The 18,553-nt window shown below is 35.8% G+C and overlaps 10 protein-coding genes and 13 long non-coding RNA genes across 23 annotated transcripts; 11 read left to right on the top strand and 12 right to left on the bottom strand.

Moving 5' to 3' along the window:
* Positions 1–20: 20 nt before the first annotated feature.
* SPOM_SPNCRNA.5292 lies at positions 21–536 on the bottom strand. Its single transcript, NR_194647.1, has one exon. It is a non-coding gene; the product is annotated as a non-coding RNA (long non-coding RNA).
* Positions 116–768, top strand: SPOM_SPBC21B10.02 (uncharacterized protein). The gene has a single exon (NM_001021580.4). The coding sequence runs from the start codon at positions 273–275 to the stop codon at positions 696–698; it is 426 nt and encodes a 141-aa protein (NP_595685.2). The 5' UTR covers positions 116–272; the 3' UTR covers positions 699–768.
* Positions 662–3,457, bottom strand: ath1 (ataxin-2-like protein). The gene has a single exon (NM_001021579.3). The coding sequence runs from the start codon at positions 3,356–3,358 to the stop codon at positions 983–985; it is 2,376 nt and encodes a 791-aa protein (NP_595684.1). The 5' UTR covers positions 3,359–3,457; the 3' UTR covers positions 662–982.
* SPOM_SPNCRNA.5291 lies at positions 2,359–2,596 on the top strand. The gene has a single exon (NR_194646.1). It is a non-coding gene; the product is annotated as a non-coding RNA (long non-coding RNA).
* A 399-nt stretch (positions 3,458–3,856) lies between the features above and the next one.
* Positions 3,857–4,554, bottom strand: SPOM_SPNCRNA.5290. The gene has a single exon (NR_194645.1). It is a non-coding gene; the product is annotated as a non-coding RNA (long non-coding RNA).
* SPOM_SPBC21B10.15 (uncharacterized protein) lies at positions 4,322–4,907 on the top strand. Its single transcript, NM_001356230.2, has 2 exons — positions 4,322–4,554; positions 4,668–4,907. Exons 1-2 carry the CDS (start codon positions 4,500–4,502, stop codon positions 4,793–4,795), a joined length of 183 nt encoding a protein of 60 aa, NP_001343153.1. The 5' UTR covers positions 4,322–4,499; the 3' UTR covers positions 4,796–4,907.
* A 388-nt stretch (positions 4,908–5,295) lies between these two features.
* On the bottom strand, positions 5,296–5,922 carry nrf1 (vacuolar transporter chaperone (VTC) complex, GTPase regulator subunit Nrf1). Its single transcript, NM_001021578.3, has one exon. It carries the CDS (start codon positions 5,833–5,835, stop codon positions 5,467–5,469), a length of 369 nt encoding a protein of 122 aa, NP_595683.1. The 5' UTR covers positions 5,836–5,922; the 3' UTR covers positions 5,296–5,466.
* Positions 5,631–5,941, top strand: SPOM_SPNCRNA.5289. The gene has a single exon (NR_194644.1). It is a non-coding gene; the product is annotated as a non-coding RNA (long non-coding RNA).
* Positions 5,942–6,056: 115 nt separating this feature from the next.
* Positions 6,057–7,476, bottom strand: wat1 (TORC1/2 complex WD repeat protein Wat1/Lst8). The gene has a single exon (NM_001021577.3). It carries the CDS (start codon positions 7,468–7,470, stop codon positions 6,526–6,528), a length of 945 nt encoding a protein of 314 aa, NP_595682.1. The 5' UTR covers positions 7,471–7,476; the 3' UTR covers positions 6,057–6,525.
* Positions 6,555–7,561, top strand: SPOM_SPNCRNA.5288. The gene has a single exon (NR_194643.1). It is a non-coding gene; the product is annotated as a non-coding RNA (long non-coding RNA).
* Positions 7,562–7,676: 115 nt separating this feature from the next.
* inp2 (myosin-binding vezatin family protein Inp2) lies at positions 7,677–9,554 on the bottom strand (the record flags this gene model as incomplete). Its single annotated transcript, NM_001021576.3, has 3 exons — positions 7,677–9,296; positions 9,351–9,463; positions 9,524–9,554. The coding sequence occupies 3 exons, from the start codon at positions 9,552–9,554 to the stop codon at positions 8,028–8,030; spliced, it is 1,413 nt and encodes a 470-aa protein (NP_595681.1). The 3' UTR covers positions 7,677–8,027.
* Positions 8,304–8,601, top strand: SPOM_SPNCRNA.5287. Its single transcript, NR_194642.1, has one exon. It is a non-coding gene; the product is annotated as a non-coding RNA (long non-coding RNA).
* Positions 9,108–9,657, top strand: SPOM_SPNCRNA.5286. Its single transcript, NR_194641.1, has one exon. It is a non-coding gene; the product is annotated as a non-coding RNA (long non-coding RNA).
* A 300-nt stretch (positions 9,658–9,957) lies between these two features.
* SPOM_SPNCRNA.5284 lies at positions 9,958–10,481 on the top strand. Its single transcript, NR_194639.1, has one exon. It is a non-coding gene; the product is annotated as a non-coding RNA (long non-coding RNA).
* Positions 9,968–10,216, bottom strand: SPOM_SPNCRNA.5285. The gene has a single exon (NR_194640.1). It is a non-coding gene; the product is annotated as a non-coding RNA (long non-coding RNA).
* Positions 10,419–11,006, bottom strand: SPOM_SPNCRNA.5283. Its single transcript, NR_194638.1, has one exon. It is a non-coding gene; the product is annotated as a non-coding RNA (long non-coding RNA).
* Positions 11,007–11,222: 216 nt separating this feature from the next.
* On the bottom strand, positions 11,223–13,285 carry SPOM_SPNCRNA.5282. The gene has a single exon (NR_194637.1). It is a non-coding gene; the product is annotated as a non-coding RNA (long non-coding RNA).
* On the top strand, positions 11,341–13,360 carry crr1 (glycosyl hydrolase family Crr1). The gene has a single exon (NM_001021575.3). The coding sequence runs from the start codon at positions 11,972–11,974 to the stop codon at positions 13,229–13,231; it is 1,260 nt and encodes a 419-aa protein (NP_595680.1). The 5' UTR covers positions 11,341–11,971; the 3' UTR covers positions 13,232–13,360.
* Positions 13,361–13,488: 128 nt separating this feature from the next.
* On the bottom strand, positions 13,489–14,512 carry SPOM_SPBC21B10.08C (uncharacterized protein). Its single transcript, NM_001021574.3, has 2 exons — positions 14,403–14,512; positions 13,489–14,167 (listed from the first exon to the last, which is right to left on the bottom strand). Exons 1-2 carry the CDS (start codon positions 14,469–14,471, stop codon positions 13,640–13,642), a joined length of 597 nt encoding a protein of 198 aa, NP_595679.1. The 5' UTR covers positions 14,472–14,512; the 3' UTR covers positions 13,489–13,639.
* On the top strand, positions 14,129–15,076 carry SPOM_SPNCRNA.5281. The gene has a single exon (NR_194636.1). It is a non-coding gene; the product is annotated as a non-coding RNA (long non-coding RNA).
* An 861-nt stretch (positions 15,077–15,937) lies between these two features.
* On the top strand, positions 15,938–18,497 carry SPOM_SPBC21B10.09 (acetyl-CoA transporter). Its single transcript, NM_001021573.3, has 4 exons — positions 15,938–16,316; positions 16,424–17,080; positions 17,125–17,534; positions 17,581–18,497. Exons 1-4 carry the CDS (start codon positions 16,142–16,144, stop codon positions 17,896–17,898), a joined length of 1,560 nt encoding a protein of 519 aa, NP_595678.1. The 5' UTR covers positions 15,938–16,141; the 3' UTR covers positions 17,899–18,497.
* On the bottom strand, positions 16,412–16,678 carry SPOM_SPNCRNA.5280. The gene has a single exon (NR_194635.1). It is a non-coding gene; the product is annotated as a non-coding RNA (long non-coding RNA).
* kgd4 (mitochondrial ribosomal protein Ymr1) lies at positions 17,879–18,386 on the bottom strand. The gene is made up of 2 exons (NM_001356229.2): positions 18,332–18,386; positions 17,879–18,286 (listed from the first exon to the last, which is right to left on the bottom strand). Exons 1-2 carry the CDS (start codon positions 18,372–18,374, stop codon positions 18,060–18,062), a joined length of 270 nt encoding a protein of 89 aa, NP_001343152.1. The 5' UTR covers positions 18,375–18,386; the 3' UTR covers positions 17,879–18,059.
* Positions 18,498–18,553: the final 56 nt, after the last annotated feature.

Here is an 18,553-nt window from a genome sequence, read left to right as displayed (position 1 = left end):
CATTATGCATCGTTTAGTATATATTGGATTCTTTGAGTTACGGTAATTTACATAACGTGTTTTTCGTTATATTTGCTCGAAGATTGGTTTCGCTGACGTTGACCTAAAGTTGATTAACACTTATTCTTTAACATATTTTTGTTTTTTAATTATATATTAAATAATTATACAAAATAGGATTCACAGTTAGAAGATTGTTTATCAATAGGCATTTGCCTCGATTCGTTGTACGACACACGGCTTTGCCTACACTTGTTCGTTCTTCTCACAAAATGTCAGACGAAGCTTATGCAGCATTTCTGGAAACAGCTAACAAACCTGTTCCTTCTTATTCGGGCGACTCTTCCCAACTTCCTTCAAAATGGCTGAGAAGCTCAAAGAATATGTTGGAGGATCCCTCATTTAAAACTTTAGCTGGGAAAGTTAAGGATGAATACTTTGTCAGTGAATCAGATGAAAAATTTCACCCAATATGCATTGACAATATCCCTGACGAATTTGAAGAGATTGATGCAAAGACCTTTGATCCCCATCAGAAGTACAAAAAAGTAATTCATGCAATTGAGCAATCAAGTGGGTCAAAGGACATCCATTACTTTTCTTATGAAGAATCATCTACTAAAACTGTATATTATGTACTTGCCCATTTGAATGACAATAAGTGGTTTGGAGTTGCTACGGTAGGCATATATACTTAACTGGCTAATGTTTTTTTTTATAGCAGAAGACTAACAATCCGCATTCAATAAATGTTTCTTTAAGTCGTAAGTTTTATTATCATAGGTTAATGTAATCGAAAAAGAATAAGTTGTAACTTCTCAAATGTAAGTTCAGCACTTGAATTGAAACAACCAACTAAACCAACTCACAAAATCATGATTCTTACCGCCTTCATTTCATCTCATAGAATATTCATACATCCATACAAGATTTGCGATTTAGATATTACATGGTCTTCAAGTCAACCTTAAATATAAACAAATTAAGGCTTCGCTTCTTGGTTAGCTGATGCATCTTTCTCTGTTTTCTCTGTAGCATCACCTTTAGAAACGGGAGGCGCCGTTTGAGATGAAGACTTTGCAGTTGTATTAGGAGCAGCATTAAGAGACGAGGAAGTAGAGGCATTAGAATGAGAGAAGGTGTTAGAAGCGTTGTTATTCTTATGTACATTCGATCGCTTCCCGTTAGATGAATTGAAAGATCGTTGAGAATTGCTCCTTCTTGAATCACCATACATAGGATAATGCATATTCATCATGCCATTATTAGGAGCATACTGGCCATACATAGGAGGAACGCCATTCATTGTGTATGCCATCATGCCTCCCATTTGGGGAACAAAATAAGTTGCAGGAGCTGAAGCGCCCCTACCGTTACCAGAAGGAGGAAACTGTGGCATTGCGTAAGGCGGAATGAATTGGGGAGCCATGTAGCCTATCATTGGCGAACCTACTGTGCTAGAATTTCCAGAAGTCGGTGTTCCGTTAGGTGAAGGAGCTACAGAGGTATGCTGACTAGGGTTTCTCATGTAAGGAGTATAGCCCGGCACAGGATATCCCACTGGTATATATGGCATTGTAGGAGTAGGATACATTGGCATTGCAGAAGGCATAGCACTATTGGGTAAAACAATACTAGGAATCATGGGATTCGCAGCTGCTGCCTTCTTTGCAGAACCAGAATTTCCTTCAGGTCTTGAATTTGCAATGGTTTGCTGTAGGGAGTTGGGTCCCGTGTTCCAAGTCGGGGGACATGAAAAAGGCTTATCAATCTGCTCCGCTCCTTGGTGTTCTTCTCCAACGTTTTTAAAAACATTAAAGTTATCTAAGATGGGTTCCTTCTCCGATGAAACAGGACCGTTGAAGAAAACAGGAGAGGAAGAAGGTTTGTTTTCACCATTGGAAACCACTGAAGGTGATTGTGGTGTGGTTGAAGGAATCGAAGCTTCACTGTTGTTGGACTGCTGAGGCATCATCGGACGTGAAGCATTAACAGGTGCGGGTTTACTGGGGATAGTAAATTTACCAGGTGTAAACACAGGAGCAGCTACATTCGGCTTAAAAGATATAGCCTTAGCATTCAACTTCGTGCCCAGCTTTGTACCTGTGGTTTCCTTTCTCTGTGTAACAACAGAGGGCTTTTCGGGTTCAGTTGATGGTTTTTCCTCTTCTTTTGAAGGAGAAGATGTATTTCCATCAACCTTTTCAACCTTTTCGGAAGACACCTCCGTAGCAGATGTAACTGGTTTTTCAGCTTCCTCCTTTCGTGGTTCTTTCGAATCCGCCGGAGTTGCCTGGCTGGAAGCATCAGGAAGCTGTTTTTCATCAGCCACTTTAACTTCAGCAACAGATTTCGTAGAAGAAGGTTGTTTGGAATCCAGCGAACCTATTTTTAAAGATTGGCTAAACTGCATAAACTCTTTAATCTGTCCTTCCTTTTCACGTCTGGAGAGAGGACCAGCCTTACGGCGGGCGTTGAAAAACCTTTCAGCTGCTCGAGAATCTGGACCAGGTGCGCGAGGCAAAGCAAGGTGACGGTGAGACACAATTGCTGGATCATCAGGAGGAACTACTTTCTGCTGTGGATGTTGATGAGGGGCTTCATGGTTCTTAGGTTTTTGATCTTTGTTGTTCTTGTTGTACGCATTACTGCGGGTGTAGTTCCTAACAACATCGATAGAACGATGAACGCCAGAATAAAGGTCCTCTTCATCAAGTCCACTATCATCAACTTTAAGACCACGCTCTTCAGCAATATGAATGTTGTTGGTTACGGTACCTTCAATTTCTTTCGCTATACGATCAGCTTCTTGCTCTTTCTCTTTGTATTTTGGATGACTTCGATCGATACGAGAAGTATACAAATCTTCATCAAAATGAGATTTCACACCGAAAAGTTTTTCATTTGTAGCAAATTGATCCCATTCAACATTATCAGTAGACTCCTCTAAACCAGCTAGAGGAACACCTGCATCTTCCGGATCTGGCATCCAGCGACGGAGTTCTCGTTGACGAGTTTCAGTGCGCTTTTCTGCTGAAATAGCTACATCTGTTTTCCAAACTCTTTGCTGAGAATTATTTGATTTCGCAGAACCAGAAACACTCGAAACATTTTCCTCGGAAGAGGCCAACGAGGTAACGTTGGAAGATGAGTCGGTGGCTTTAGCAGCAACTCCCCCTCTGACTCTATTTTCAGGTACTACTTTAATAGATTCTACATTACGATGATCATTCGTAGCAGACTGAGCAATTTTGCTTCCTCTAGCAGCAACTGCTGACCATTTTTTGGCACCCTGAGTTTTATTAGGGCTGGCAGCGCGTTGCGAGGTCTGTTTCATGCTGACAGAACGGGTTGCCATCAGAATTACTTGAGTGTCCTCAGATACTCTTGCAATTTCTCGATTTGCAACCTCCCAGTGCCCAACTGAAATTTGAGTAATTCCGTGGAGGTTGGAGGTAGAAGCAACTAAAAGTGAAGTGTAACCTTTAGGTAACTGGGCGAATGGCGCATGACACCAGGCTTACACCATAGAGGAAATCAAATGAATGCTACCATTCCTAATAATTGAATTTTTTTAATTTTAAATTTCAAAGTCGTAGCATAATATATTTTCAGGTTCGTACCTTTTTTTTTCATATAGATTCAGTTACTTTGCAGAGCACTAACCACCCAAAGGCTGCAGGTGGCAAATGCGGTCATACTCTATTTTCTTCGCAGAATGTATTGATAAATTAGCAATTGTACTGTTGATAATTTACTGATTCAAAACGCTTTATTTGCTTTTTTTACGATAACAGATGCAATTTTTTGAATTAAGCTGTAGTTTATGTAGCAATGTATGGCTTTACAATTCATGTACTATGTCTGGATGACTTATTCTACAATACAATAAGACAAAGGTCAATACATAATACGGAAATTCCGTTAAAGTGAACAGGCAATTCTTAATTGAGTAAACTTTAGACATTAATTGATTCAAAAGCAACCTACAACCGCAAAAAAAACTTATTCTTTGTAGCTTGGAAAGTTTAGATTGGCCTTAATCAAGGGTTATCGGCTTACATGCTTTACAAAAAACACTTTTCATTTGCAAATGATTAGTATACTAAGAATAAAAGGCTTGAAAACTGGCACATATTTTACGTCAAAATAGACAACCAAGGACACTACGAGATTTTATAAGTTAAAAATCCCATTTACACCAATATTTGTTTAAACTTCTGAATTTGTTCTATCAGAATTCTATAGCCCCTTTAAACCACTCTCTTTCCAAGACACTGCAGTTTTTGTTTCATATTATAACGATACCTTAGTGACCATTAACTATTAACACTTCAGAAGTTAACATCGGGCTGCAAAAAGAAGATATCACTTGAACCGGCTTCGTGAGCAAATAACCCAATTAAACGTCGAAAGTTTTGGTTTCGTCCTTTCAAAGCTATTTTATTGCAAGCATTATAACCTTTCAGTATTTGAATCCTACAATTTAATTTTTCACGATGGGTATGAGCTTAAAAGGACAACTACTCACATTTTTTGGAATATTCATTACTGGTATGTTTATTGATACTATAAAACTGAAGTAATTCAGGTTTCAAAGTTCTTTAAGAGAATAAATTAATATATATATTTTTGTCTATAATTGCTTTTTTCACTAACTCACGCAGTCGGCCCTATATCATTTCTAGTGCTTAAAAACGATTTAAATAATAAAAAAAGAGAGTACTTTAAATTGTATAAGCAAGAACAGGCGAAACAGCTTGAAAATGCAAAATCTTCAAAAGAAAACAAATAATGAAATATTTACTATAATTTCGACGCCAATGTCAAAGCTGTCCACAGACAGCGATGCAAAGATATTAAATAAAATAACCTCCTAGTCCATGTAGTAATTCCGGCAATCCCAAAAATAACACTATATAATAAAAACGCTGAGTAATTAAAAATTAAAATAAAATAAAATAAAATAAAGCCTTAAACCGGAGCCATTATATAACAAAGCGAGACATATTAATCCAACAATATGTAGAATAAGTTATAAATAATAAACTAGTATTTCTCTCCTCCTGCGTTAACAAGCGACGCTCAAGGAAGCAAAACAAATGTAAGGAAACAACAGATAAATGATAAGGGGGGTTCCGTAACGACCTACTGAAAAAAAAAATCACTTTCCAGGCATTAAAAAAATAATCTTTCAATTCAGTGTCATAACGTTTCCAGGGCCTTTCATCTTTGCAGCCTTCAATAAAGATTGTCAGATAATGTAAAAACTTTACATGTTACGAGGAAACTAAATAAATTGATAATCTAAAATATATGTTTAAAAGAACTTAAGCCTATCAAACACTAAGCTTAAAAACTTGGAATGGAGAGTAAGGAATCCTCATTTTCATATTTGTGAAGTTATGCTCAGACGATAAGGCTGAAATATCGCGAAAAAATCTCCAAAAAATGGACTTAATCCTTTCAAAATAACATACGAAGAACAAAGTTGGTTATAATAGCTGCCAACAAAACAAAGCAGAGAATGGTAGGTCCCAATCGATCATCGTAAGGACCACTTCCGCGTCGTCGAATAGCAGATGCTCTCCAGTGGTAAATACCAAGAGCATAACCCATGGTACCAATAGCAACAATAGTGAAAAGTCCTGCACTAATCTTACCAATTCGATCACCAAAGTTAAGTAAACCAACTGACAAACCACCCAAAACTACTGCAAAGCTCAACCAAGAAAGGAAAGTACGTTCATTAGCGAAAAAAACTTTAGGTTCAACACGAACAGGAAGAGCAATTCTTTTACCAGGAGTAGTTTGTAAAAGAGGTTGAGTAGACATTGTTAGTGGAAAGAGTGAGCTATAAATCGAAGGTTTTTTCTCCTCGCGAGATTAAGTATGTGCTGGCTGTGAGTTGTGGTTAAGGTCAGCTGTGTCGAACGGCCTAGAAATTTTTTTCGTATCTTACTACGGTAAGTCTCGGTAAGTTAATTAGCAGATTTAGCGAGACTAAATTCTTCAAATTTTGCATTATCAAATTCGCTTCTTCGCTAACCAGAAAGCTAATGAAGATATACATTTCATTTCATTTAAGGACACGAGGATATGTAACTTTTCCTACTTAATCCTATCATGTTTAGAGATAAAAGTTGTAAAATAAGTTAAACTACACTAATAAGCATTGAAAATTTTCAAAAGTTATCATCACTTAAGACTATTATTTATCATAAAAACTCCGAGATATGAAACTAGCAAATACTGTATCAAGGGAAGAATATAATTTATAAAAAATTTGTAAGTGACTAAGAAATCGTCTTGAAATCAGACACACTTAATATAAACGAATGTTGACAAGACAAGACTCTTGTTTTCCTAAGAAGATTGGTGAATAAAATCTATATAGCAAAGGTAAAATAGGATAAAGGCGTGTAATAAACTTGAATATATAGAAGTAATTTTCCAACATCAGTTGAGCTAAAAATACAACAAAACATAACTCGTAAACTTATTTTGAAAAATGCTTTGAAACACTTAAATTTGGTAGTCATTAAGAGCAACACAAACAGCAGCTTTGTGATGACCCGAATACTGACGGATTGTTTCACCACTCGATAACTCCCAAAGCCTTGCAACATGATCAGAAGATGCGGTTACTAAGTAGGTAGAATCAGCAGAAAACGCACAATCCCAAACCCATCTTTGATGCCCTTGAAGTCGTCTCTCAAGCATAAATGACATATCCTCCGTACTCCATATATTCACTGTAGCATCGGCAGAACATGTAGCAAGGTGTTTGACATCAGGAGACAAGACGCAGCGAGTGATATAACGCTGATGAGCTTGAAATTTGACAACGGGCTGAAGCAATGAAGCACCCTGATGATTTAGCATTCGCCAAACGTAGCAGTTTCCTTTGTTGTTCCCAGCAATAAGCATACTACCATCAGATCCAACAGTAATGCTGCTCATAGGTACATCTTCTTCCGGAATAAGTTCGTGTGTACAAGAATTCTCTCCTAAATCCCATGCACGAACTCGTCCACTTTGGTCGCATGAAAGCAGTTCACCTTGATTTGGATGAATTAACAAGTCATTAACAGGAGATTTATGATCATAGTTTCGCTGAACTGAAGGGGCTCTCATATCCCACACCTTTACTGTTCCATCCTCGCTCGATGTGGCAAGCCATTTACCATCACAATGAAAAGCGATGGCTGTAACATTATTGGTGTGCCCTTCAAAGGTCATTAATGGCATTTGACTACTAGTGTTTATGTCGTACAATCTTACATGAGGATTTCCGGCGGCTGCTAGAAACTTCTTATCAGGTGAAATACATAAACGATTTACCTGAGAGTCCGCATGTTGTATTGTTCTCGAGCATATTCCACTTAGGGCTTCCCAAAATCTAATGGTATGGTCATATCCACTGCTGACGAGCAGAACAGAATGTTGTGGTGGATACTGTACTGACATGTGGTTAAAGAATGGAGCGCTGTTATACTGTAGTTATTAAACAAACTCGAATACAGAGAGAATTAATGACTGAAAATTTTTAAAATCAATTAAATATGTTTATATTATATATTTAGTAAATTTTTTGTAGCATGACTTGTAAACGCACGATTGGCGATCTATACTTTAAATCTACAGCCATCAAAACTTTAAAAAATTTAACAGTTTTGACCATAAAAACAGGAAAATTCATAGAATAATAGTAAATTCATGTTAATTTAATTTTTTAAAAAATTGCGCCTGCAATAAGTAGCATAAGCATAAGTGTAAAGATAAACTGGTATAACTAAAATATTATACAGGACGAAAGGTTAAGGCAAATTTTTAAGCAACAAAGACATCATTGCTGAGTTGAACGACATTTAAACCTAGATAAATGTCGATTTGTAAATAGTTTATAATAACTATCCTAACTATTAAAACCAACAAGGTTCCGAAAGACGTATAACAGAAACGGACAATAATGGATAAAAAAGATCATAAAAGCAAAATATGGTTTAAAATTCTGAAAGCCAAAATTATTTACGCTTTCGGTGCATGTGTTGCAAGTTGAGAAGTAGTGCTCTATTAAAGTCCCATTCAGAGAGCAAATCTTTGAGCAGTAAACCAACTTGATCATATTCATCCATAGCATATGTCTGCATAGCTGTATTGTCTCCTTCTTGAATATATGAGCTGATAGACTCATGAGTTTCCATCATTACAGAGTGCAACTCGTTAAAAAGACTGCGCAAATTTTCTTTGCACATGATCCTGGGGAAAGGTTTGCTAGTAGTGTTATGTTGATTACGGTTGACCGATTCAACTGAAAACTTTAAGATGTCAACGAGACGAACCATCGACACAGACAATGCATTAGAGAGGTCACCTACCTCCCGGTGAACAATGAGCCATGAAGACCTTTCAGCTAAAAATGAATCAACCGGAAACGATAGTATGCAACATAGAACTTGCTTAGAGATTATAGTTAATTCATAATAAGCAGTTTTGATGTGATTGAGAATTTGGGTGGATTGGTCATCAAAGTCTTGGTTTTCTTTACGGGCTAGGTACATGGAACTCCGTTTTAAGCTTGTTGAGGAACCTTTTCGGAGGTCAAACGAATTTAATTTACCAAAGCAATTTGGAAGTCTATATAGTGATAATAGGTTTCTAAGGTTGGAAGCAGCTGCATACGGATATATTCTTGACAGAACCAGCTGGTATCTAGGTAAAAGCTTCTCATACAAACCAGACAGTTCGTAACTTAAAGTATTTTGTTCCGTAAGATTAAACAATAAAGGATCATTGGCAGGAAGGAAGTCCATTAACCGGGAGCGATTTGCTGCCGAATTTGCTTCCAATTCACAAATTTGGGAGTAAACACGATTAGATGTAGTTTCAAAATCATGCAATAGATTGACAAACTTATTTAAGCTGGATAATCCCATAATACGAATAAAATATGTCCAGCAATGACAAATCCGTATGAGCGAAGAGAAGCAAATATAAGATAAGGCTATTATCTTCACAAACTTTAGATAATGAAGACTTGCCATTGCAGATGATAATTTGTATAAAACAAAATCTATTACAATTTGTAAGCTCAGCAGATAGGCGAAGTATCTCCAAAACTTGCTCGTAGAACTGAACGATGAAGAAGGATAAACCAAAGAAGGCTGTTCTTCATGATGTGACCGCTGTAGCTCGTGATCTCCTACGAGGAGTTCAGATGTATAAATAATGTACTGAATGCTGTCAAAAAAATATTCGTTTTCTCGATCTTGTAAGTTTAGATTAACCGACCCCTGAAAATGTTCATTAGCATATTACAATAACTCAAACTATAAAATCAGACTAACCATTATGCAAGGCCATAGATAAATTGCCAAAAAAGAGATAAACCGATGCCATATAGCAAAAGCGTGCATGGAAATATACACTTTGTATCGAGTCCTCAGAGATGAATACAACCCTAGTGTATTGTGTCAGACAAGAAAGAAAGTCGAAAAGAACAGGAAAGCTTTTGTCTTACCATCGCGAGATAGTTGAGTATCTACGTTCATATCAAACCGTTCAGCCAAACATGGAAAGGCTTTGCTTGCGACACCCTGATAGACAGGAATTTTTTATACAGATGTAATGACAAACAATATGCTTTAAGCAGCAACTTAATTGTAGTTTAAAATCATATAGAAATACTTAAAATCAATGAGGGTTTGCACTTCAGGATAATGGTAAATGAAAATCACACTTCACGAAAATAAAACGCGTAAACCGTTAATCTTCAAAACTAAATAATACCGCTCAAATTACGCTGTTTTTCCGCTAATGTTCATAAGGGAAATGTTTGAATTCCGTAAAACTGTTAAGGATGCGCAGGGTGATGGTAAAAGATTTGATAGTATATGTTTATTTTGCAGAAATATTCGCCTTGACTATATACAAAGTACTTTTATAAACTAAATAGTGTTAGAAAAGTATAAAGAGAAGCTTCGATAGAAAATTATTTCAAGGTTAAAATGAATAACTCGTTGCATCAAATTAGTTTGAGGTGAAAGGAAGGATATGATTCGTAGAACTGCTAATTCTTCCTGAGAATGGTAAATGAACGGAAAGCGATTTTTGCAGTTTGAACACGATTTGATACATGAGAGCAATACAGTAATATTGTATATACAGATGGAGATAAGATTTGGTTGCGATTTAAATGGCAATGAAATAAAGATCTAATAAGATAACCATTAGTAAATTCTTAGCGAACCATGCTTTCCCACCTGCTAGTAGAAGATGTTTGCAATTCAGTAAACAAAGGTTATGAAAGTCACCAGTATAGCTAAATTAACAAAGTTAGCTGATCAATAATATTGAAATCTCATTAAATTACGATGATAATCTGTCTCTTCAATGAAATAAAAACTTAACACTGTGTAGATATTACGACGGCATGCAAAGAAACTGGAAACAGAGACAAGATATAGAGTTTACTAAAGTATTCAACCTATTCAGCGAATTTTAACAAATTCTTTTTCAATTTAGTGAGTTTACTTTTCAACAATTTTACAATTCATCAGTGAACTCTATACTTTTAAATCATTTGCAGTGAATGAAAATAGATCATGGATAATACTCGTACTTCGTTTTGTCTCATGATAATTTAAATACAAAAAGTTGACTTACAGTAGATAAACGTTAATCTACATAATAAATCATTGATGCAGGTTCAAATACTTCTTTCCCCTTCCAATGAATGAAGAAATCCTTTTGTGCTTTAGCCGCACTCAAGTGAAAAAACTCAGGGAAAAGAAAATAAAACGAAGAAAATGGTGATCTTCTTGTTGACGATTTCCTTGGCAAATTAATAAAACTATGCAAAGCGATTTATTAGTTACATGTATACACTAAGGCCATTGCACTATTGGACACGAGGGATCAACATGCCTTGCCTTTTTGGCAATACAATCACATTGCACTCTTTATGAATGTCGTCTACACAATATAAACATATTAACGATTTGCATTGAAATGTCATGTTATGATCAAATTATAATCTTATGCATGCCGCTTCAGATAATGGCTGGTAAAAATTATTATAAAGAGTTATTTGTTTAATAAATAACAATGCAAGAATTAATTACAACACACTGAGACAAGAATTCTCTGTTTATTTTTATAAATTTTTTTATCTATAAAAGAAGTATAATCGCTTTTAAACTCTTGCTTAATGCTGCCGGTTTGATCGGTATTATAACTAATTGACCGAGAACATATGACGAATAGTGAGAATTACTGTAGCGTAACATTTACTAGCAGTAAGCTTCCTTCATAGAATTTTTCAAAAGCACAATCGTGGATTCTCCCACTTACGTGAACGGATTTTGTCTTTTAGTATAAGCCACAATTTCTGGTATCCGCATTCGCAGCCATCATTTCTCAGACATATATTTGCTTTAAGAAGACCCAGTATTTGGCTGCATTAGTATATAATCGCATTTACATGTAAAATCTTGCCTAGTCAGTAAGATTACAGAATCGTTCTTTTAGAGAGGCTGATTTCATAAGTCTGTGTATGTGCGTGTCTATATACTGAAATATATAAATACACTTATAATTAAAGCTGGTTGGCTTTTTATCCTTTCTTTGTATATCACTGCATATTTTTTGTCCATATTATAAACTCCCTATCTATCGTCTTTCGATAATAATTATTTTCATTTTAAACCGCATTTCTCATCTCTACAAAGCATTATCCCATATTTCCCTTTTTTATTCCCCTTTAACAAGATATCCTTGAGTTTGGTTATTTTTACTAGCATTTTATTTCCATTTCTGAACTTGGTGCATAGCTCACCAGATTGGCATTTTTTTATTTGATCGTGTCTCATTACTTCCCGCTCTTTTTATTCTTATCTTTTCTTTCTTTTTGATTTTTCTCGCCCTTCTTTAATTTGTTGAAATTTGATTAACTTTTATTACTTTTGCAATGGGTATTCCTGATTCCACTACAGATTCACGCCATAGTCTCTCATCTGCTGCGTTGTCCTCTGCTAGCTTTGAGAATATTTACGACCCGGCACGCAAGAACGAGTCAACTAATGATGTTATCGACAATCATACAGACACTGAAATTGATGATCACGATAATGACCATGAAAACCTTGATAGCAATAATAATAACGAAAACAATGAAGCCTTTAACGAAAAGGCTGCAGAGAAAAAGTTATTGCCTTGGTACCGACGTTACTTTATTTGGATATTAATTTTTATAGTCGCTTTAATTTGTAGTGTTCTCATTGGTGTCTTGGGTGGTGTCTTGGGACATCGTACCGCTGTACGAGATCGCCATCCTTCTTACAAAGCTAAAACATATAGCCTTGTTAAAGAATATAAAGGCACCACATTCTTCGACGGCTTTGATTTTATGAACATTACTGATCCCACCCATGGCTTCGTACAATACCTTGACCGTAACAGCAGTGCTAAGCTTGGTCTAATTAGCGCGAATAGTTCCAACGTCATTATGGCCGCCGATAGTAAGCACAATTATAGCAGTGGTCGCCCTTCTATTCGTCTTCAGAGTACCCAGTACTTTGAACATGGACTCTTTATTTTGGATCTTATACACTTGCCTTATGGTTGCGGCACATGGCCCGCATTTTGGACTCTTGGTGATGACTGGCCCAATGGTGGTGAAATTGATATCGTTGAAGGTGTCAACGTGGGTACTAGTAATCAAGTCACTTTGCATACAGGTGACGGTTGTGAAATGGAAGATATCAAGCGAGTTATGACTGGTACTGCATTACAAACTAATTGTTGGGTTGATGCTCCAAACTCGTATAATGCTGGCTGTGGTGTTGAAAATCCTAGTGGTCCTTCTTATGGTGAAGCTTTCAACAAAAATGGAGGCGGTGTATTTGTTCTTGATTGGCGTAGTGAAGGTATTCGATCGTGGTTTTTTAATCGTTCTGAAATTCCATCTGACATTACTTCTGGTTCTCCCCAACCTGCTAAATGGAGTGAACCCGTAGCTGACTTTCCAGATACCAAATGCGATATCGACAAAATGTTTTCAAAGCAAAAAATATTATTTGATTTGACATTTTGTGGTGATTGGGCAGGTTCTTCAGTTTATTCATCAGCAGGATGCCCCGGTTCGTGCAACGACTTTGTTGGTAATAATCCTCATAATTTTACTGAAGCATACTGGAATATCAAAAGCTTGGCCGTTTATCAATACTAAACCCCCTTCTTTTTTCTTTTTGATGAATTTTCTTGATTATATAGGCATAACATTAACATTGCATGCGTGATATCATCTCGATATATTGTGTGTAAATAAAATACATTTTGATTAGAACTTGAAGTAGAGAAACATTTTTTCGCATGTGTTTAGCAAAATGCGTAAAATAGTAATAAGCCTAAGTTTTGTCTGAAATTATGCGAGCTTGAATTTTTTAATAACTTGTGTTCTAATGCCATCGTTTACAAAGTAAATTTCGGTCTTAAAATTTCAATAAATTCACTACGCTAATTGATTAATAATATAGGGTTTAGGAATATTCATATAAGGTACTCTTCAGAAATATCAAAAGGTTTGGGATTCGTATATGTTGTAAAAACGTTTGTTCATTTCTGTTGCAAAATACATCTAAGGGCGGTTTAAGAAACCAACGCCAGAATAAATCACTTGCTGAGAAACAGAAGTAGCACCAGAAATTTCAGCAGGACCAGGCTCAATACCACTCTTGGAGTATCTGGTAACGACAGCATATAGGCTAGGATCATCCAAGGAATGAATAATCAAACTTGTGTCAGCTTTAGGATTAACGGTGAGCTGTTGCTTAAGAGTAGCAGAATCGCCAGTATATTCGGTATACAAAACATAGTCCTTGGCATCTGGGCCTAAGTTGTCCTTATCTAAATGACCATCAACAACCTTAAAATTCAATAGTTGCAAAGGCTCTGCCAAAGGAGCATGAGTAGAGGTCAAATAATTGGCAAAAGCAAGGAAGGGATTTGAGGTTTTGTGAGAATTCTCTAATACCTCCTTTGAATCATACAGCTCAAGACCAAAGATATAATCAGGGTTTTTAGCATCACGAGCGAAATAATAGGTTTTAGTGAAGGGTTCTGATTTCAATACATGCTCATTAACTTTACTCAAAAGGTCAAGGATCTGTACATATAGTTAGTAAAGGATTCAAGAAAAGGATAAATTCCTGAACAAAAGCAAACAACAATTACAGTAATGAGAGTAGATTTCTATTACAGCACAGAAGATTTAAACTGACATGTCGTGGCATCTCATTTATTTCCAACTTTACAATGCAGTTGAGATAGACATTTCTCAATTCACCACGCTTATTCTATAAACACCTTGATAATGCTTTTGCATTCAATTTTTAACTCACCTTATCACCTTCACCCTTCTTACCGATAATTTTGGCAATGTAGACGTGAGTACTAGCAGGGAAACTCATAATTCTTTAACAACTATATAACTTATTGTCAAATGCTTTTGGGCAGTTAATTCGTATGAAGTAGTATATTTGTAGTCAGTCACGTGACGGGTTGCATAGAAAATGAAAGAATGCGATCGGGTAAATCGCGGACTTGATGTCAAACCAACCAAACTAGGTATTAAAGTATTCATAATTTTAAGCAAAAGGTTCCATAATTACGGATAGATTACGATAGGAATGCAAAAATAACCTTGATTATGCTACTGTTCTCCAACGTGTCGAACAAACACTTCTTGACGATCAATAGAATTATTATATAATATAGTTGTAATTGGTCATATAAAAATTTGAGAATTGACCTGTCGACCTTGACAAGTCTACGTATTCTACGAAGTTCCATAATTTTTATATGAACAAAGTCTACATAGTACAGCAACTAGTTTCGGTCAGTCAACCGTTCGTAAATTTGAGAGCTTTCATCAGCAATATCATAAGTCTAAGACCACTGGTTTCAAATTTATCCAAATAGTTTGTAAATTAATGCATCCAAAAAGTGTACTGTTCAAAGACATTACTTTTGTTAAACACAATCGCTATGCTACTACTCCCTTCGCTTACTCCGCGACTTGTGAAATATTTGACACTAGCGAAATTATAATTAGTAGTTTTTTGAAACATGTTTACAAAGCCGTTAATTTGAGGATAATTAAAAAAATGTATAGTTAATCATAAAAAATAGTCTGTTCTTTTTTCAAGCGTTTACAATAAAACATATGCAATTTAATATATGCTGATCATTATATTAAGGTTATCTTGAGTAGTAAAATAGGGAAATGCGAACGAAAATCCAACTTTAACAGATTTTCAAAGTGCCCAACTAACCGTATTTTTATAATCATCTTTTTTTTTGGAAGTGAAGTGCTTTTTTACGCTAACCATTTAAACAGATACTTTGAAGAGACATATTATAGAAAACAAATAGTAACTAACACCATTTATTTACAATGCTAAGGTTTTTTCTACAAATTTATTCATATATTTTATCATTGAAAAAAGCAACCATTCTACAAGAAAATCGTATTGTAAGATAGCATATTATCCGTTAGCCATGCAGTTGGTATTATTGTTTTGATGGTACGCTAAACGAAATGGGATTTTAAATCGTGATCTATTTAAAGCGGTAAACAGGTATCAAGTATATTCGTATGAAGGTAATACTTTTATTTGTCACTGAAAATAGCTCATGTCTAAACATGAAGCATGACTTCAGTAGGTTTGCTTAATAAGTATTTTAATAATAATAACAATACTTAGAATCTATTTTGTATAGCGAATGAATAAATAGAACGCTATTATATAACGAGGTTAACGTAATATGTTACTGCTGTCGTTATCAACGAAATAAACTAGTGAACTCGCATACGCTATCCTGCTAGTGTAATTTGTCAATCGTTCGTTGAAGAATGTAGGCTGGTATGTTTGGCAACAACACCACTGCGATTAAATCTTCGTATTGAGGCATCGATTTTTCTTGGAAAACCTTAGACATAAATTACAGGGGATGAAATTTTGGAATTTAGTTTTCTGACATAAAAGGATTTGCATTTGTTTTCTTAATTACAGTAGAATTCGAATTTACGCGTAATTATCATTACGTTCAACTTATTAAAAGCTCGAATTTCTTTTCCATGGTCTTTAAGGCTCACCATCGAAGTATTACTCGACAAGATATAGAGCTTGAAGATTTAGAAAATGCTCCTGCTTCCATCGCATCAATTGAAAATGATACTTTAGAAGCTAACGTGGGTAGTACGCCTCTGACGGCTAAGCAAAAAAGAAACATCTATTTTCTGATACTACTGTGTAAGTCAATTCTAATTTTTTTCAACCATCATTCCTTAATTGTTATTGTATGGATAGTTGATTTATTTACTCACATGTGTGTGCATTTATTATATTAACAATTCAAGATCTTATTCAGGGTGTTCCTATGGGATTAGTTAGAGGAAGCATCCCGTATTTCTTGAAGCCAAACGTTAGCTACTCAGATCTTGCCACATATTCTTTGGCTGCATACCCTTACAGTTTAAAGGTTCTGTGGAGTCCAATAGTAGATACATATTATTGTCGATCTTTTGGGCGTAGGAAAACTTGGGTAGTTCCTTGCATGCTACTCATTTCTTCTACCTTACTACTCTTTTCTTATAATGTTGATACTTGGATTTCTAAAGGTTCATCATATATTAACTCTTTTACTACATGGAGTTTTCTGCTTGTGTTTGTATGTGCCACCCAAGATATCGCTGTCGATGGTTGGTCTTTGAATATGTTAAACCCTGAGCAGTTAAGTTATGCCTCCACTGCACAAACTGTTGGTTTGAACACTGGTTTTTTTTTATCTTTTACTATTTTATTGGTGTTCACTTCCCCGGAATTTGCTAATACATTCATTCGTTCAATACCCAGTAACGAGGGTCTCATAACTTTAAGTGGCTATATCAAGTTTTGGGCATATTTCACATTTATTGCCTCTGTCTTAGTCTGTTTCTGGGACGAAAGTAATCATCAAGAAATTGCTAATATAAGTGATATGTGGAAAACAATTAGGGCTGCTCTTTCTTTAAAAAGTGAGTGTTTACCAAAAGGATTTCTTATTAACCTTTTACGATAGATATGCGCCAGCTTCTCATTGTACATACGCTAGGAAAAGTCGGTTTTGTTGCCAATGAAACATTGACCCTTCTCAAAGCTACTGAATTTGGTTTAAGCAATGAAATGCTTTCGTTAATTATTTTGATCAATTTTCCACTCGGTTTGGCACTCGGTGTTTATACTGGTCGTATTAGTAATTACCGGCCCTTAGATATTTGGCTGAAAGGATACTGGGGGCGTGTTGTATCCATTCTGTTAAATACCATTTTAGTATATATGGTTTCTAACTGGAAACATCGTTTTCCTGTTTTTTTTCCCATTTTCCTTTGCTACACATTGAATGCCTCGTTCAGCACTATTCAATTCGTCGCCCTTGGAGTCTTTCACAGCAAAATTTCAGATCCACATATCGGTGGAACATACATGACAGTATGTTAACATAACAACATCAGACATATGCTAATCAATTAAATAGATACTTAATACGTTAAGCAATCTTGGAGGCTCGTGGCCGCAATATGTGATGCTGCGAATGGCGGATTTGTTGACAGTATCAAGTTGTTCAACCGCTCCGCATTTGACGTGTTCCGCTGATGCCCAAAAGAAAGAATGTCAGGCATTGGGTGGAACATGCTTGTATAAAAGAGATGGTTATTATCTTACATCCATCGTGGGTATATTTTTAGCTATCTCTATATGTGTTTCTTTGATCACACCAGTCGTACGAAGATTAACCAAAGCACCAATATCTTCTTGGCATATTCACTCAAAAATTGCCGAAACGTATACATAAACGATTACAAACATTTTCTCATTCATTTTGAATATACATATATTATTATAACATGGAATTTATGGTATCATTATCGTCATTGAAAGTGAACAAGTAATGGGATGCGTGATCGGCGTTAATAGCGTATTCAAACTTAAAAACTTTTGTCTTTATTAATGAAGTTAAAAAGCATAAGCTCCACCAGATTCAACAGCTTGCATTTCAGCTTCACTTACTGGTAAACGATGAAAGCGTAATGGAAGTTCATTCCTATCTTCCACCAATATAGAAGTTTCTGGAGTAGCGGGAGGAGCTGTTGAATGCTTAGCAGGTCCAGAGTCCACAGTTGTAAAGCTGGCAGGAAGTGGAAAAGAAGCAGCTGGATGGGGATGTCGTTCCAGCGAAGATTCTATAGTTACAATTAGCAATTTTCAGGCTTTTAAAGAACACTTACTGGTAATATGTTTCGTAAAGTCAATTAGAATTTTTCTAACCATTTCTGCGTTGATGCCGAAATTGTAAGAATGGAAGTGCTTATAAGGATAATTAATTAAATAACGTTACCCAACGATACAAAACAAATAACCTTATTTACAGTTAACGGTTTAAATGGGTAGGGTAGGGTTGGTACTTGCATATGGTGAAAGTGCTAAAGAGCAGTCACTGTATATCGAAA

Source organism: Schizosaccharomyces pombe (assembly GCF_000002945.2).
Source record: "Schizosaccharomyces pombe strain 972h- genome assembly, chromosome: II".
NCBI lineage: Eukaryota > Fungi > Ascomycota > Schizosaccharomycetes > Schizosaccharomycetales > Schizosaccharomycetaceae > Schizosaccharomyces > Schizosaccharomyces pombe.
The sequence above is the reverse complement of the archived record's forward strand: the minus strand, read 5'-3'. Positions and strand labels throughout refer to the sequence as shown.

Coding starts and splice junctions, on each gene's coding strand:
- SPOM_SPBC21B10.02 (NM_001021580.4), top strand. CDS start 273: ATGTCAGACGAAGCTTATGCAGCATTTCTGGAAACAGCTAACAAACCT.
- nrf1 (NM_001021578.3), bottom strand. CDS start 5,835: ATGTCTACTCAACCTCTTTTACAAACTACTCCTGGTAAAAGAATTGCT.
- wat1 (NM_001021577.3), bottom strand. CDS start 7,470: ATGTCAGTACAGTATCCACCACAACATTCTGTTCTGCTCGTCAGCAGT.
- kgd4 (NM_001356229.2), bottom strand. CDS start 18,374: ATGGTTAGAAAAATTCTAATTGACTTTACGAAACATATTACCA. Junction 18,287..18,331: donor CTTTACGAAACATATTACCA/GTAAGTGTTCTT, acceptor TTGTAACTATAG/AATCTTCGCTGGAACGACAT.
- SPOM_SPBC21B10.09 (NM_001021573.3), top strand. CDS start 16,142: ATGGTCTTTAAGGCTCACCATCGAAGTATTACTCGACAAGATATAGAG. Junction 16,317..16,423: donor CTATTTTCTGATACTACTGT/GTAAGTCAATTC, acceptor TAACAATTCAAG/ATCTTATTCAGGGTGTTCCT. Junction 17,535..17,580: donor TCGGTGGAACATACATGACA/GTATGTTAACAT, acceptor TCAATTAAATAG/ATACTTAATACGTTAAGCAA.
- SPOM_SPBC21B10.08C (NM_001021574.3), bottom strand. CDS start 14,471: ATGAGTTTCCCTGCTAGTACTCACGTCTACATTGCCAAAATTATCGGT. Junction 14,168..14,402: donor AGAAGGGTGAAGGTGATAAG/GTGAGTTAAAAA, acceptor CTATATGTACAG/ATCCTTGACCTTTTGAGTAA.
- SPOM_SPBC21B10.15 (NM_001356230.2), top strand. CDS start 4,500: ATGGGTATGAGCTTAAAAGGACAACTACTCACATTTTTTGGAATATTC. Junction 4,555..4,667: donor TTTTGGAATATTCATTACTG/GTATGTTTATTG, acceptor TAACTCACGCAG/TCGGCCCTATATCATTTCTA.
- ath1 (NM_001021579.3), bottom strand. CDS start 3,358: ATGGCAACCCGTTCTGTCAGCATGAAACAGACCTCGCAACGCGCTGCC.
- crr1 (NM_001021575.3), top strand. CDS start 11,972: ATGGGTATTCCTGATTCCACTACAGATTCACGCCATAGTCTCTCATCT.